At 39.6% G+C, this 18,368-nt stretch overlaps 1 protein-coding gene across 5 annotated transcripts in view; it reads left to right on the top strand.

The window, feature by feature from the left end:
* sbf1 (SET binding factor 1) overlaps positions 1 to 18,368 on the top strand; it is a 189,171-nt gene that overhangs the window by 92,683 nt on the left and 78,120 nt on the right. For 4 of the 5 annotated variants that reach the window (XM_059987144.1, XM_059987145.1, XM_059987147.1 and 1 more), the window contains exons 6-11: positions 1,192 to 1,297; positions 4,537 to 4,669; positions 5,067 to 5,175; positions 5,878 to 5,991; positions 12,591 to 12,668; positions 17,794 to 17,907. In XM_059987144.1, the coding sequence (XP_059843127.1) occupies positions 1,192 to 1,297; positions 4,537 to 4,669; positions 5,067 to 5,175; positions 5,878 to 5,991; positions 12,591 to 12,668; positions 17,794 to 17,907 (654 nt within the window). Of the gene's footprint in view, positions 1 to 1,191; positions 1,298 to 4,536; positions 4,670 to 5,066; positions 5,176 to 5,877; positions 5,992 to 12,590; positions 12,669 to 17,112; positions 17,590 to 17,793; positions 17,908 to 18,368 lie in introns of those variants that run through there. The other variant, XM_059987149.1, reaches the window with a different exon arrangement.

Below are 18,368 nucleotides of genomic sequence, written 5' to 3' on the forward strand. Positions count from 1 at the left end.
TTTAACAAATTCTTGACTACAAATCTTTTTTTTTTAAAAATGTCTACAGTATGTATTGTGTCTGCTTCTTTCTTAAAATTGTTTTACATTCTACATTCTGCCCATTTCATCAGTATCTTGTGTATGATTTACTATATTCAAGTTTCACTTTGAAAAGCCGTATTCCTAATGTTTCTGAGGCCATGTACAGTATATCTAACAGTAAAAAAATTAGAAGCTAGAAAAACATTAATAGAATACTTAAAATTAGATGACTACAACATAAATGTAAGTTTTACTATAGCTATGCAATGCCCTGGATATACGATTTCTTGAGTAGCGTGTATAGTTTTTCATCCTGTAGCTTAGAAAGCATATGCAAGCCTTTGAAGAAGTGTATTGGCCATTCATCAGAATGTTACTGTGTTCGATTACAAGGATTAATTGACCACACTCAGTTGCCCCATAAACTAATAGATTAAGGAAGGAGTCATTTAACTAAGGTTTTTACCATTTGGAAGGGAATTGATCGGATAGGTAGTGATCAGGTTGTCCTCCTACTTACATCTCCAATGTAAGACCAAGATTTAAAAATTTCAGCTAAACTCTTCAAGAGAGAAGTTAGGACACTACATAAGAAAGAGAGTGTTAAGTGTTCAATATATCCACTGAAAATGGTAGTTGCTAATACTATTTAATTTTAAATTTGATTGAAAGATTATTTTATGGCTGGGTATATTGAGGAATATGGATTCATAGTGATAAAGATTAAATTCTCTCATGGAAGGATGAAACAAGACTTTCGGACTGCAATTACTTGCAGTTCCTAATGGTGACCATTGGGGCCTTGAGTGTGATGTAATAGCCCCACCAGCTGGTCACCTTTGTGAAATACTGTTTATGTGGATAATCTGTTTTGCTGGAAACATTAAAGAATATAGAAGATTAGACTATTTGTTGACATTCCTTTAAAATGTAGGATAACCCAATTTCTTTGCTGTGTGTCTCTTTAAGCAAATATGCTACTTGACTTTGAAGTTGTAGGTTTGCTTTCTTCTATTCCCAATAAGATCAATTGTTGTCTCAGTCTCTGAACATTGCTTTTAGGCTTCTCTACTAAAGGAGAGTATTTTTTGGTGGTATAATTACTTAAGCAAGCCACTCTGAATGTTGGTAAAGGTTTCACATAACTTGCGCTTGATTCTTCCACAGAGAACAATCTCGCTGGGAGCAGGAGACCGTCAAGTAATACAGACTCCTATTAGTGATGCGCTGCCAGTCACTGGTTGCAGTGTTGCCCTGCTCCTCAAACAGCTCGGTATGTATTTGTAGTCCACATGAACTTGTCCACGTGGTTGCAACAGAACAGGCTGAGTGCATTGATTCTACTGACCTCAATCTTGTACATCAACTTTTCAATAACATTTTTAAAATACTGCATTATTTATTACAACAGTTAAAAAGAGTGAGTACAGGAAAGCCCTGTCTATTGATCCGTCTGTGCTTATTCTGCGTTTAAGTTAATTCAACTACACATCATCCAAAGTGCCATCAAACAGATGGTATTGAGGTTTCACCTGAAAGCCATACAGTTGTTTCTACCACCCTGTAAAACCCTTGAAGGTGTGAGATTGCCCACTCCACTACCCGCTCACTTGGTTTACTGCCCCAACTTGAAATGTGTGCTTGTTTTCCACAGCCCATCTGAACAAGAAAGGTGTAGAGCCATACCCTTATTCGCCCCACCCTAAAAGTGCTGCTGATACTGTTGATTTGTCCCAAAGATGTATAACTCATTTCCCTCCCCCACCCCACCTGTGGTGCATTCTCACCCCATTCTGTGGCATATGCTCACTTCACCCACCCAAACAATAAAGATGTAAGTGTCCTTCCATTTACATTAATGGCACTCTTTGCTGCCCCTTTCACTCACAGTGAAGAACCATAGCCTTGCCTAATGCACTCAAAAACGTGGGCTCCCCCACAAAAGGTGTGCTAGTTTGCCTTCTCCCTTTCCTATCCACTTTGAAAGTATATGGTGCGCACACACACATATGTACCCCTCTATCTCCATATGTTCTCTCTCCCTCCATCCCTGTTTTATTAGTCATAATTACCAGTACTTCCATTAATTTTTTTTTATCAATCTTGCTGTTAATTACTTTTGAGAAGTTGTTTGCTTCCACCACTACACCACCTAGTGTCTGCTAATTTGCTGAAGTAGTTGCTTTTTTTTCTCTGTGTAAACTTTTTGGTTACCAATTCCCTAAAAGTGATAAATGGTCATACTGTCACTGAAGCAATTTGTGCTTATCCGTGATTTTGAACACCTTTAATTCCTTTTGGCTTTCTCTGTTTTAAGAAAGGAACCGAAGCTTTTCTGCTTTCACCATTTGAACCTTGCTGCTTGTTATATTTCCAGGTTTTATTATTGGAATCAAACTTTTTTTTCAGCATGAGAAAAATGCTGGGAATGTAAACAAAAGCAAAATATTGGAAGCTGTCCTCTTTCCGTAAAAAAAAAAATACAAGGAGCATTCAGTAACCCAAGCAGAGGGAAGCAAAGTTGATAATTAACTCTTAGTGGAACTGCAAAACACACACATGCGCACAGATATGTAAGCCAGCACAAAATCAGAAAAAAAGGAGGGTAAAAGGAAGGGTTAAAACAGATATGTATGTAGAATGGCAGAAGTTTGTTGCTGTATTTGCTCAACAATTTCTACACCAGTTTTACCTCCCCGCAGGGTGCTGCCACTGTCCTTTTAACATGACCCATCTGATTTCTGCTGCTTCACCTATTCTTTTCCCCCCTCTCCCGGTTTACATGATGAATTTTGTTTCTGCTGGTAACTCATGTAGGTAGACTCAGCTAGACCTGACCAGTAAATAACATTCACACCACACAATGTTCAGTCCATGACCTTCTCCCCAGTACTTCTAACCATCTTCCTTTAAAACTTTGTGTCACCATTGTCATTAAATTTCACCGAAGTTTTTAGAATTATGGTGGTGGTGTTGACGTGAAGCTTAACTAGTCCAGCAAAATAATATAAATGCTGAGGAGCAGATCAGAAGGTAGATGTACTGCAGTGATTCTCCATTTGACTTGCCTGAATTATTCCACCATGTATAAACTAAGCAAGGATGATGGTGAAATATTCGTTACTTGCCTAAATGAGTATATGGAGCTCCATCCGTTTTCACTGTTTGTCCTGATGAAGGGTCTCCACTTGAAATGTTTACTCCTTTCTATGGAACAAAATAACCTATTTACTCCTTTCTATGGAACAAAATAACCTATCTGTCAGTACCCTATCTATCACCCCACACTGCTGTGTGTGAATGCATTCATTACCATAAACAAAATGCAGCACAATAACTGCAAAGACTTTGAGTATCTCTTAAATCTAGGACCATATAACCATATAACAATCACAGCACGGAAACAGGCCATCTTGGCCCTCCTAGTCCGTGCCGAGCCCTTAATCTCACCTAGTTCCACCTACCCGCACTCAGCCCATAACCGTCCACTCCTTTCCTGTCCATATACCTATCCAATTTTACCTTAAATGACACAACTGAACTGGCCTCTACTACTTCTACAGGAAGCTCATTCCACACAGCTATCACTCTTTGAGTAAAGAAATACCCCCTCGTGTTTCCCTTAAACTTCTGCCCCCTAACTCTCAAATCATGTCCTCTAGTTTGAATCACCCTACTCTCAATGGAAACAGCCTGTTCACGTCAACTCTATCTATCCCTCTCAAAATTTTAAATACCTCGATCAAATCCCCCCTCAACCTTCTACGCTCCAATGAATAGAGACCTAACTTGTTCAACCTTTCTCTGTAACTTAATTGCTGAAACCCAGGTAACATCCTAGTAAATCGTCTCTGCACTCTCTCTAATTTATTGATATCTTTCCTATAATTCGGTGACCAGAACTGCACACAATATTCCAAATTTGGCCTTACCAATGCCTTGTACAACTTTAGCATTACATCCCAACTTCTGTACTCAATGCTTTGATTTATAAAGGCCAGCGTTCCAAAAGCCCTCTTCACCACCCTATCTACATGAGACTCCACTTTCAGGGAACTATGCACAGTTATTCCTAGAACTGTACCTTCTTATAAAGGTCTCAGTGCACAAGTGCACATTTTCTATAATTACTGTACTGTCCTGTCCTTAGAAATATTTTGTGCATTTGTCGGGTCAAAATAATGAAACTACTTATCTGACAGCACTACAGTAGTTTATAACAGCGTTTCTCCATCACTTTTTCATGGACAATTAGGTTCCCTATTAAATGGCAGTGTTAACCTCATCCCATTAAAAACATTTTAAAGCCAATTTGGTTTGATTAATTTTGTCCATGTTACTTTTGCATTGCTACCAGGGGGCATAGTGGTCACTATTTTTTGGTACTATGCATATTTGATGTGGTATTTTTGACAGATACTATCCTGCATGCCATAATCTAAAAGACAGAGCAATAGATTTTATACCATTTACAGTTGTAGATTATATTTTGTATTTCTTCCATTTTTTTAGGTATTAACAATGTATTGGATCTTTTTTGTGCCGCCCTAACCGAACACAAGATCCTGTTCCTGTCCTCCAGTTACCAAAGGCTAACAGAAGCTTGCCGAGCACTACTTGCTGTCATGTTTCCTCTAAAGTACAGGTAATTAGGAGAATGTCAGTACCTTCATTGGGACGCTGTTATGACCATGGCAAAGGCACCAAAATGTTGGGAAATTTGATGATTATTGGTTAAGTCAGCTGGAGGAATTAGCTTCTCAATTGTATGGGCATTTAATCATTCTCGTATATTTACGAGCACTTGAATGCTTGGGTTAGAGCAACTGTGTTTTGAATACAAGATGGTGGGCTGAAGGTTGTATGAGAATGAGAGCGGTAGCTTTGGCCGTCAAACTCTGAGTGCAAGTGGTGGTCTGGGGTAAAATGCACATATGGTGATGTGTGAGAAAAGCAATAGCTTGTGGCTTAATTGAGAATTGAATGTGAAGAGCTTTTTTTTCTTGGGACTATTGCTATTGAACCTTTTTGTTTCTTTGTAGTTTTACATATATTCCAATCCTACCAGCTCAGCTAATTGAAGTGCTGAGCAGCCCCACACCATTCATCATTGGAATCCACTCTTCCTTCCGAGCAGATATGCCGGACTTGGTGAGTAAAGGACATGATCCAAATCTTTAAGCCCAGTCATTGTGTCTTTGGTTTTTCTTAATTTTGCATTTCATTTATGTATTTGGGGTTTATAATTTTAATGATCAGTTATAATCCAAACAAATTTTAAATTTGAGAAATAAAGTATTTCAGATTTAAAAATCTGGAGCCCAAAAAAGTTGCTAGTTCAGGCAGCATCTGTGGAGGCAAAAATGATATGCTGACATACGAGTCAATTTGGAGTCATGGGGAGTGGAGCAAAGAAAGACAGCCATACAGGGGAGGGGTGGGACAGGAACTGGTAAGTGATTAACAGAACTAGATGAGGTGGTAACTTATAGGCAGATAGAGCCAGATAGGAGAGTGGGGGGCAGGGATTGGAAAAAATGAACCAAAGGGGAGAGAACCTGGGGGAACTTGTATGAGCCAGGAAGGACATGAGGTGTGGTTTACCTAAAACTGGAAATTCCAGTGTTCAGGATAGATGTGGAGGCTAGTGCAGTGAAAGGCAAGAAGCTGGATTTGGGTTTAGCTGAGATTTAATATTATCCAGTGGTATGAGAGTGGCATGTGCAGGGGTTGAGCAGATGTGAGTTTCAGTGGTTGGCAGAGTTAGTGTGTGATAGGAGGGATTTGAGAAAACATATTAGTGTTATTGGAATTGTTCAATGTTGCCCATTTGTTCACTTGTTTTGTCTCCAGTTGGATGTAATTGTGGCTGACCTGGATGGTGGCACAGTTGTGATTCCAGAGTGTATCCATATTTCAGTTCTGCCAGAGCCCTACTTGGTTCAGACTCAAACAGCACTTTCCATGGTAAGTTACTCCTGATTACCAGTAATGATATTTTTTGTCACCAGGTAATGTTGGCAGATGGGATACAGTTGGGGAGCAAAAGTATTCAGTGAGATTCTATCTAATTCAGTTGTTGCAGGATTTTGTCATTGCCAATGAACTGGACTCTGACAGCTTGCAGTCATTTCTCAATCACACTTTATTTGCTTGTGACAAGAACAGTTCAGCCCCATCACCAAGCTGTTCTGAAAATTTTGCTCAGAATTGTCAAATTTTGTACAGATATTGATCCAGTAGAGATTTTGTGCATCTTCTGAATTTCATAATTTGCACATATAATACAGTACATTTTTCTTGTGTTAATAACCAATAAAATCCTCCTGTTAAAGGCTAATGATAACAGAATTAATAGAATAACTGTCCAATAGCTAGTATGTGCCCTACAATCCTTCAATGCATCCTTATCTAGTCTTGGTATGCCTGGTGACCTTGGGTCCCAGGCTTGAACAAAGAGGCTGTGTAAGGAGGATCTAAGTTCTCAAGAGCCCTGTCCATCTTGAATGACCTACAGTGTCTGTGCCATCTCTGTCAGCACAACATTCCAACCCTTGCATTGCTGCAATTTCCATAGTTTAGTTGCGGATACAATGTGTGTGGTGAACCTAACAGTGGAATTGAATTGCTTGGAATCTGGATGACCTCACACAAGCTCAGTCACTGGAAAGTAGGATGATGAGTGTCTATATTGCTGTGAAGGTGTCGTTGTTGAATTATTAGCTAAGCTGTATTGTTCAATGCTAGATCTCTAAGTTTAACACAGTTTAATGCTTCAAATGATCACAAGCTAAATGAATATCATTGTGAAATAATCTGTTATGTATACTGCTTATCAACAAGACCATTTGAAGAAATCATTATACTGTAATTCATCACCTTTTTCACCTTTTCCTCACCGCCAGTTGAGGAAAACTGTTCCTTTGGTTTAGGAACATAGTGTTTATAGCACAGTACAGGCCATTCAGCCCACGATGTTATATCAACCTTTTAACCAACTCGAAGATCAATCCTCCTACATAGTCCCCTATTTTTCTATCACCACTCTTGGCAGGACATTCCATGCACCAACCACTCAATGTGGGGGGAAACAAAAACACTTGGCTCTGCCATCCCTTCTATCTTCCAATCACCTTAAAATGACATTTCCTCGAGACATCAAACTATCTTTATTAACTAGTCTCCCTACTAATTCACATGGTAAACAGGGCTCATTTCTAGAGTGCTGCGTTTAGTTACTTTGCCATAAAAGTACTCAATAATTTATGAGCACGTGAATCCTTAAATTGACTTTTGGGTACGTTTTCCTGATTGGTGTAATAACTGCTGTAATAAAAATGCCCTTTCTCCATGTCATTTTTAGTGCTCCTCTTCTTATCGTGGTACATCAGATATCTGCGCATTTTGGAATTGGCATCAAGATGCCTCTGAAGTTCAAGTATTGCTCCTCTAGGAAACTGAAGCAAACCATAGATGTTCAGACAAAAGTAGATGGTATTAATGGATGTGAAGAATATGAAAATTCTGTGATAGCCACCCTTTGTACTCTTGAAGCTGAAGATTTAACAATCCAAAAGAAGGCAGACAAAATAAGAATCTGTGCCAAAAGTACTACCTCTGGGAGTGCTTTACATGATACAGAATTCTTACAATGAGAAATGTAAAAGGGTTAAGTGTGTAGTTCAAAGATCGGATTCATTGATTCTGAATTTAATGATCCAAGAAAAAGTGAAATAATTAGGATGTGTCAGTGTGTGTTTTTTGGGAGGAGAGAATGAGGAGATTGGCAGCAGAAAATTTTTACAAGTAAATAAACTACTCACTGAGTAGGTGGCTGCTCCCCTAAGTACAGTTGTGAGAGAAAGTTTATGAGCCCTTTGCAATTACCTGTTTTTCTGCATTAATACCTCATAAAATGTGGTCTGATCCTCATCTAAGTCACAGTAATACAGTTACAATCTCCCTAAACTAATAACTTACAAACAATAGTACTTTTTATGCCTTTACTGAGCAAACACATTGTTTAATCATTCACAGTCCATGCTGGGAAAAGTATGTGAATCCTTGTATTTAATAACTGGTAGAACCTCCTTTAGCAGCAATAATCTTCAAACATTTCCTGTAGCTGCTGACCAGACTTGCACAATAGCAAGGGGGAATTTTAGATCATTCCTCCATACAAAGTTGTTTCTGTTCATCAGTTATTTCTGGGATGCCTTGCATGAACAGACTTCTTCAGTTCATGTCACAGCATCTCAATTAGGTTAAGGTTTGGACTCTGATTTGGCCATTCCAGAACACAAATGTTCTTCTTTTTAAACCATTCTGTTGTTTATTTACCCTTGTGTTTCTGATCATTGTCTTGTATCCCCTAGCTTGTATTCGGCTTAAGGTGACAGATCGTAACCCTGACATTCTCTTTGATAGAATTTTGAATTCATCATTCCCTCAACCATTGCAAGCTGTCCAAGCTGTGAGGCAGCAAACCATCATGCTCCTTCTACTATGCTTCACAGTTGGGGTGGGGTTTTGTGCAGTACCCTTTTTCCTCCAAACATAGTGGTGTGCATTTCTCACTGGTCCCAGAAACATTGTGGAGCATCCAGGTAGGCTGTTGCAAACTTGAGACGTGCAGCAGTGATTCCTTTGTAGAGCAGTGGTTTCCTCCCTGGTGTCCATAGGACCATGGGACATAGGAGCAGAATTAGGCCATTCAGCCTGTTGAATCTGCTCCGCCATGCCATCATGGGTGATCCCAGATCCCATTCAACCCCATACATCTGCCTTCTCGCCATATCCTTTGATGCCCTGACCAATCAGGAAACTATCATCTTCTGCTTTAAATATCTTCACAGACTTGACTACCACCGCAGTCTATGGCAGAGCATTCCATAGATTTACTACTGTCTGGGTTTAAAAAAAAATTCCTCCTTCTAAAAGGTTGCCCCCTCAATTCTGAGGCTGTGCCTTCTTTTTCTGGATACTCCCACCAGAGGAAACGTCCTCTCCACATCCACCCTATCTAGTCCTTTCCACATTCGGTAGGTTTCAATGAGACCCCGCCCCAGCCCCCCCCCCCCCCCGCGTTTTTTCTAAATTCCAGTGAGTACAGGCACAAAGCTGCCAAACACTCCTCGTATGTTAATTCCTTAATTCCTGGAATCATCCCCGTGAACCTCCTCTGGACTTTCTCCTATGACAACACATCCTTCCTGAGATATTGGGCCCAAAACTGTTGGCAGTACTCCCAAGTGCAGCCTGACTAGTGTCTTTTGAATCCTCAGCATTATCTCCTTACTATTATATTCTATTCCCCTTGAAATAAATGCCAAGATTGCATTTGCCTTCTTTACCATAGACTCAACCTGTAAATTAACCTCCTGGGAGTCTTGCATGAGGACCGCTAAGTCCCTGTGCACCTCTGAAGTTTGAACCTTCTCCTCATTTAGATAATAGTCTGCACAATTGTTCCTTTTACTAAAATGCATTATCGTATTGTTACGAACCCCGTAACTGGGTCTAGTACTTCTAGTATCCTGCTTTATATTATTGGTTAGTTTGCCTTCATATTTAATCTTTTGCCTTCTTACGGCTTTTGTAGTTGCCATTTGTTGAATTTTATAAGCTTGCCAATCATCCAAATTCTCACTCACTTTTGCTACCTTATGTGCCCTTTCCTTGGCTTTTGTGCAATCCTTAACTTCCCTTGTCTAGCCCTGCTATTTGAGAACAACTTCTTCTGTGGGACATATCTATCCTGTGCCTTGTGAACTATTCCCAATAACTTCAGCCATCTGTGCTCTGCCGTCATCCCCACCACTATCCTGCTCTCCAATCCACCTGGGAAAGTTCCCCTCTCATGCTTCTGTAATCCCCTTTATTCCATTGTGATACCGATACATGTTATTTGTGTATCTCCCCTCTCAAATTGCAGTATGAGTTCAATCATAGTATGATCTCTCCCTCAATCATATTATGATCTCTTGATGCGATCTTTGCAGGATGCCCATTCCTAGGGAGAGTAGCAACAGTACTGGTTTTCTTCCATTGGTACACAATTTATCTTACTGTGGACTGATGAACACTCAAGTCTTTAGAAATGCTTTTGTAGTCTTTTCCAGCTTCATGCATCTGTATAATTTTTCTTCTGAGGTCCCCTGAAAGTTGTTTTGATCGAGCCATGGTGCACATAAAAAGATCTCTTGAGAAGAGCAGGCTTTGTCAGTAACCTGACTTTGTGTGTCTTTTTTTTTATATAGGGCAGGGCACCTCAACAATTCACAACCCCAATCTCATCTCATTGATTGGAGCACCTGACTCCAAATAATAGCTTTTGTAGAAGGCATTACTGCAGAGGTTCATGTACTTTTTTTGAAAACTAGATCGTGATTGTTTAAATGGTGTATCCAGTATTGATGAAAAGTATAATTGTTATTAGTTTAGGCAGACTGTGTTTGTGTATTACTGTGACTCTGAAGATCAGACCACATTTTATGAGTAATTAGTGCAGAAAACCAGGTAATTACAAAGGGTGCACAAACTTTTTCTTGCATTTGTAAGTGCTTAATAAAATGAGATGAAACTCCTTTTGAAAAGGGATGTTCATCTTGAGGATTGAAAAATTGGACTTCAGGAGAACAAACCATGTCTTGCCCTTCTAGGAGGCAGTTCCAAGGGTGATTGTCTGCCTTTTTCAAAGATGATCACAATATAGAATACAACATTAGATTCAGCCATATGGTTTACTGCAAGGAGCTTAATCTGATGATAAAGAGGAGAACTGTCATATTTCTGCCTGCACCTTAATGTCCTTTCACAGCCATCTGAGAACAGCTATGGAGAAGAATCCTCATGTTTAATTTTGCAAATTTCATCCAGCTGTAATTTGCTGTCTTCAATGTAATCCAAACGTAAATGATATCTCCACCTCTAAACTCCTTCACAATTCCTGTTAAATTGAAAGATTCCAATCAGGAGCAGGAGCAGACCAATTAGTTTCTGGAGTTGCTTGGCCATTCAGTATGACCATAGCTGATTTGCTTGCACCTATAACTTCTCATTAAGCAATATTTACTAAGCAAAGTGGTGTCAGACTACTGTAAGTAAATGACAGTGCAATGTTTTCTTAGAACACAGTCCATTTGTAAATTGAGGAATATCTGTTCTTTTCCAGGACATCAGTGACATCCTCTTTCAAAGAACAGACTTGCCCCTTCTCCATCAATGCTGCCCTCACCAGCATCTCCTCCATTTCCTTAAAATCTGCACTCCTCCCATCCTCCCACCACCTTAACAGTGATAGAGTTCCTTTTGCCCTTTCCTGCTACCCCTTGAGCCTCAGCATCCAACACCTGCCATCTCCAAAAGTATCCTATCACCAAACATATCTTTACCACCCAACTCCTCTTCCACTCTTCCACCCTCCCCGCCACTTTCCACAGGGATCACTCCATCCATGATCCCCTTGTCCATTCGTCCCTCCCAGCACGTATCCTTACAAGTGGCCAAAGTGCTACACCATCCTATTCACCTCCTCCTTCACTTCTATTCAGGGCCCCAAACTGTCCTTCCAAGTGAGGCAACACTTCACCCATCAATCTGCTGGGGTCATATATTACATCCGGTGCTTCCAATGTGGTCTCCTCTGCATTGATGAGACCCGTTATAAATTGGGGAACCACTTCATCGAGTACTTTTGCTCCATTCGACAAAAGCAGAACTTCCTGGTGGCCAAACGTTTTAACTCTAATTCCCATTTACATTCCGACGTATACCAATGTGAGATCACCCTCAGGATGTAGGAGTGATATCTTGTATTCCATCTGTATAGCCTCTAACCTGATGGCATGAATATCAATTTCTCCTTCCGGGGGTAAAAAAATCTCTTTCTCCCACCCTCCCCCACACCTTCTATTTGCCACTCTGGCTTCTTACCTCTTCTCACCTGCCTATCACTTCACCCTGGGTCCCCTCCTCCTTCCCTCCCATGGTCCACTCTCCTCTTCTATCTGATTGTTTCCTCTCAAGCCCTTTCTTTCCTACCCACTTGGCTTCACTTATCACCTTCTAGCTATCCTCCTTCTCCTTCCCCCACCTTTTTATTATGGCGTCTTCCCCCTTTCCAAGCCGAAAGAAAGGACTTGGCCCGAAATGTCAACTGTTTGTTAATTTCCATAGGTACTGCCTGACCTGCACTTCCTGCTTTGGATTTTCAGCATCTGCAGAATTTCTCATGTTTATATCTGTTCATTATCAGTGGTCCCTCAAACATCTTTCTGTATGTTCCATACATAAGCACAATATGGTGTATGGTTTATCTCAGATCCTAGGACATGTTGGGCATTCAGTTTTTCAAAGGTCTGGGTTAGTTTTACTTTTAAACATGGTAAATTTGGGAATTCCTGCTGATTTTAATAATGCAGGGCTTAGTATGACATTAATCACTTGAGTAGAAGCGTGTTTGCGATAACAACTCATAATGGAAGAAATTGAGAGCAAGAACATTGGATTTTTAATTAATCAATGTTTGGCTGATTTAAATGTATATTTCCCATGTTTTCTTGCAGGTTTTGGACCCAGAGTTAGAATATGCAGATTATGCCTTCCCACCTTCTTCTATGTCAGCATCTTCAATGAAATTTCAGGTATGGTAATGAAAGCAGATAAGAACTGGAAATTAATAGATAGTTAATTTTGTAACACTATATGGATTAATTTATTTCTTCCTGAAATGACAACCCAAGTTGGCATGATTTTAGTAAATAGCCCTTGATGTGTGCAAGTGGCTGCTATTGTTACAGTGAGGAAACCTCACTCTGAATTAGGATTTACTTAATCAGTTGATGATAACATTTTTTTCAGGGTTAAGATGACTTGAGCTGTAATTTTAGTAATTTTTTTATATACTTGAAAAGAAAACAGTACGTCTGTACATTTGGGGAATTGGTTTTCTGAGAACACAGTCCATTTGTAAATTGAGGAATACAATATCTGTTCTTTTTCAGGACATCAGTGATGTCCTCCTTCAAAGGACAGACTTTCCCTTCCTCCTCAATCACTTCTGTCTGGGATCTCTAAAAGCTAAGCGTTGGTCTTAGTTACTTTCTTTTTCCCATAGGTTTTGAGTTTCTTTTTAGAAAGTCTCTAGTTCCTTTTCTAAAGATGGAATTCTGTTTTGACATGAAAGTTATAATTGAGTGTGGTATTCCATATTCTAGGAACTTGAATTTGAAAGACACTCCTAAATCCTTTCATCAGCCTATGGAAAAAGGAATTCCTTACTTGGACCAGTATACATATGTATGATTGAATAACAATGAACTGAACTTGAACTTAATCTCGAAAATTCTTGACCTCTTTGTGCACCTTTAAATCACATCATAGCTCTATCTGCTATCATGGAAAGAACTGCAACACCAGTTAACCTGTACAAGTAAAATTTCACATGTCTGGTCTAACCTTAGTAAATGTTATCCTACCTGTCACTTAAGATATCCTTCCTTAACTGAGGTGCCAGAAATTGATAGATTATTCCAGCAGGAGCTTTGCAAAGGATTTTACTATTCTTCCTCTGTTCATAAAATTCCACAATCCTTTATGTTAATCTGTGAGGGGTGATTGATAAGTTCGTGGCCTAATGTAGAAGAAGTCAATTTTAGAAAACCTAGCACATTTATTTTTCAACGTTGTCCCCTCTTATACTTACACACTTAGTCCAGCAGTCGTGGAGCATATGGATCTTGGACCTCCAGAAGGTGTCCACAGCAGGGGTAATTGATAAGTTCATGGCCTAATGTAGAAGGAGATGAGTTATACAGCTCTCATTACATACACATGCAGTTCAATTCTTTGAGTGACTGTGCAGAAGGTTTGAAGCTAATAACTCATCTGCTTTTACCTTAGGCCATGAACCTATCAATCACCCTGATGAGTTATTAACTTCAAACTTTCTGCATAATCATTCAAAGAGTTGAACTGCATGTGCATGTAACAAGAGCTGTATAACTCATCTCTTTCTACCCAAGGCCACAAATTTATCAATCACCCCTGCTGTGGACATTTTATGGCGGTCCAAGATCCGTATGCTCCACGACCACTGGACTAAGTGTGTAAATGTAGGAGGGGACTATGTTTTCTAAAATTGGCTCCTTCTACCTTAGGCCACAAACTTATCAATCACCCCTCATATTTCCAATTATGTATCTGAAGTAGTATGGCTCTCTGCTCAGCACTTTTTGTGCAAAGAAGCTTCAGAGGTAGAGCAAGTGTAAGCTGTTTAGCTCTCAAGTCTGTTCTACCTTTTCAAGAGGATCCTGATTGATCCATTTTTCTGACCAGTTCCAATACCCTTTTAGTCTGTTCTACCTTTTCAAGAGAGGCAATAGACAATAGACTCAGGAGTCAGCCATTCAGCCCTTCACCGCCATTCAATGTGATCATGGCTGATCATCCACAATCAGTACCCCGTTCCTGCCTTCTCCCCATATCCCTTGACTGCTATCTTTAAGAGCTCTATCTAACTCTTTCTTGAAAGCATCCAGAGAATTGGCCTCCACTGCCTTCTGAGGCAGAGCATTCCATAGATCCACAACTCTCTGGGTGAAAAAGTTCTAAATGGCCTACCCCTTATTCTTAAACTGTGACCTCTGGTTCTGGACTCCCCCAACATCGGGAACATGTTTTCTGCCTCTAGTGTGTCCAATCCCTTAATAATCTTAAATGCTTCAATCAGATCCCCTTTCATCCTTCTAAATTCCAGTGTATACAAGCCCAGTCGCTCCAATCTTTCAACATGTGACGGTCCCGCCATCCCAAGAATTAACCTCGTGAACCTACACTGCACTCCCTCAACAGCAAGAGTGTCCTTCCTCAAATTTGGAGAGCAAAACTGAACACAGTACTCCAGGTGTGGTCTCACCAGGGCCCTGTACAACTGCAGAAGGCCTCTTTACTCCTATATTCAACTCCCCTTGTTATGAAGGCTACATACCATTAACTTTCTTCACTGCCTGCTGTACCTGCATGCTTACTTTCAGTGACTGATGTACAAGGACACCTAGATCTCGTTGTATTTCCCCTTTTCCTAACTTGACACCATTCAGGTAGTAATCTGCCTTCCTGTTCTTGCTACCAAAGTGGATAACCTCACATTTATCCACATTAAACTGCATCTGCCCACTCACCCAACCTGTCCAAGTCACCCTTCATTCTCCTAACATCCTCCTCATATTTCACACTGCCAGCCAGCTTTGTGTCATCTGCAAATTTGCTAATGTTACTTTTAATCCCTTCATCTAAATCATTAACATATATTGTAAATAGCTGCGGTCCCAGCACCAAGCCTTGCGGTACCCCACTAGTCACTGCCTGACTATCCTGATTGATAGTTTAAAGATAGTTGATAGATTGATAGATAGATTGAGGATCCTGATTGATCCATTTTCCTGACCAGTTCCAATACCCTTTTATTCCCTCAATATCCAAAGATCAATCAGTCTTGGCCTTGACTGTACTCTGGAATTATTCAGAAGGTTATGGATGGTCATTCATGTACATTTGCCAGGAAAGTTCGACCTATTTCAGTCCTTGTCGTGATTTTGAAAATTGTATGATTTACACAAACAATAACATGCATTTATGTAGTTCCTTTACAGGAACATTTAAAAGAAAATGTCAATCAGCATAATATTTGAACTTGGGATAGGTAAAACATTAGACAAACAAAACAGTTAAAATTAAACAGAAAAGAAAGATTTGTGGGATATAGATGCTTCTGGCAATATACAGAATATGTTAATTGCCCATTCCTAATTGCCCCTTGAGTCTTGAGTCACCTATAGCCAAGGATAAGGATGGCTGATATTTTTTCCCTGTGAAGTACACGAGTAAACCAGATGGGTTTTTGTGAAAATCTGGTAGCTTCATGGCTACCATTACTAGTAACACACCCAAAATACTGGAGGAACTCAGCAGGGTAGGCAGCATCTATGGAAAGAGTATAGTCGATATTTCGGGCCAAGTCCCTTCACCAGGACTCGAGAACTAGTAAAGGGTCTTGGCATGAAGTGTCAACTATACTCTTTTCCATAGATGCTGCCTGGCCTACTGAGTTCCTCCAGCATTTTGGGTGTGTTGCTCAGATTTCCAGCATCTGCAGATTTTCTCTTGTTTGTGATTGGCTACCATTACGGCTGCTTTTTGAATTCCAGATTTATTCAGTTGTTTCAGTTAAATTATCAGATGGCATTGTGGTATTTGAACTCATAGTTCTATCACTGATTCAGAACTCTTGGTTATTAGTCTAGTGACTATGTGTTCTCAGCTCCACAAATTAAGCCTAACTAACTAAGGAGAGGAGGAAAACAAATAGAAATCTTTCTATAGTTAACTATCCACCAGTGCAAAGTTTAATGATGTAAAATGTCAGAATAGTGCAATAAATCAAAGCAAGAGATGATCAAACTGTAGTATATCAATCAGATTTCAACTTGAGTACTAGATCCAGTTGTAAGGAAGAAATTATGGTGCTGAATTTGCAAGAAAGATTCGAGAGGTTTACCTCTTGTTTTAAAAAGTCTTGAAGTCTGAGCATTTAGTCATTTGTCAAGAAAATCATTTGACTAATTTTCCATAGGAAAGATGAGAATTAGTTTGGCTGTGTGTTTAACCTCTGACTAATGAATACTGTATTTATTAAGCACTATTTAATATGTTGAACAGGATTGGTTTATCTTAAAACACGTTCCTAATTGTGTCAACAGTTTTTGTAATCTCTGTTTGTATGATGTGTGAAGAGTGACATAAACACAAAGCTGATTTGCTTTTTGGAAGGAATATCTTTAAGTATCATGCAGCTTTTGTTAAAAATACAAAGTTCATTTCTAGTTTGTAGAATGGTAGAGCAAGTTAGCTTTGGTTTAGACATTGTGTCTGTAGAGTCTGTTTATAAGTTACCGTGTTAATTAGCATTGAAAGTAACAGTTTGCAATATGTTACAGTATAGGTGCCACTCAACTCCATCTCAGGTGGTTCTAACCTCAGACGCTGTCTGTGTGGAACTTGCACCTACTTTCCATGACTGGGTGCTCTCTTTTCCTTCTGAGAATATGCTTCTTAAATTGGCCTCTGAAAATTACCCCTGGGTAAAACTAGAAGGCAAAATAATCAAAGATACTTTGTCAATAAGCTCATGAGTGTATAAACTGTAGGTGCAGAGGGAAGTAAAGATAGAGAAAATAGAATTTATGAGATTCCTCCGCTGGGAGCAAACATGGATCCAAGAAGCTGAATGGCTGCCTCCTGTGTCATAATTTGGATCAACATGCTTGGAACGAACAAATCTGTAGTTTCTGAAGTGTTCTGCATTTCATGTCTTCATCCGTTTTGGCTCAATTAGTTTTCAATCAGTTAATAACACTATTATTGTTTTGATGTCAAGATTGTAAAAAGCCCTGCGAGAGGATTACAGTCTGATCATCTAAAGATTCTAATGTTTAATATGGAATAAAGAGGCTTAATCACTCGAACTGGTACACAGCTTATCCAATGTTTATTCAATCTAGTAAGGTAAAGTGATGCCTTTATTATGTGAGTGGAACAGCCAAAGAAACTGTCACTGATTTAGTTATGCATTACATTATTATAATTTTCTTACATATTGTGACTTATACTGTTATTTCTGTACATTTTCATTCAGGCAGATCTTTTGCATGTTATTCATTCTCTGAAGTTAATTTCATGCTACCTAACTCACTCTGTATCTTCTGACAGGATAAAGAAATCAGAGCTGTCTTCCTGCGCTTGTTTGCACAATTATTTCAGGGTTACCGCTGGAGCCTTCAGATCATTCGTATCCATCCTGAGCCGGTAATTCGTTTTCACAAGGTAAGCAGGGAACATTCAGAGCCTCGGGGGAGGGGAAGGGAATCAATGAGCAAGGTAGACCATGTAGTAAAGAGTGATCATACCATACATAAAGTTTACAGAGAATTTGTACCACATAGGCATGAACAAATAGTGATCACAAATGTAATTAAAACATGTTCAATGCTTTGTTTTAAGGGAATTGTACACTCATTGGCCACTTTGTTAGGTACCTGGTAAAGTGGCTACTGAATGTATGTTTGTGGTCTTCTGCTGTAACCAATTAACTTCAAGGTTTGACATGGTAAGCATTCAGAGATGCTCTTCTGTACACCACTGTAGTAACACATGGTTATAAGAGCTACTGTTGCCTTCCTGTCTGCTTGAACTAATCTGGTCATTTTCCTCTGACCTCTCAAGGCGTTTTCACCCACAGAACTGCCGCTCACTGGATGTTTTCTTTTTGTTTTTCACACCATTCT

This window comes from Hypanus sabinus, chromosome 13, assembly GCF_030144855.1.
Source record: "Hypanus sabinus isolate sHypSab1 chromosome 13, sHypSab1.hap1, whole genome shotgun sequence".
Lineage (NCBI taxonomy): Eukaryota > Metazoa > Chordata > Chondrichthyes > Myliobatiformes > Dasyatidae > Hypanus > Hypanus sabinus.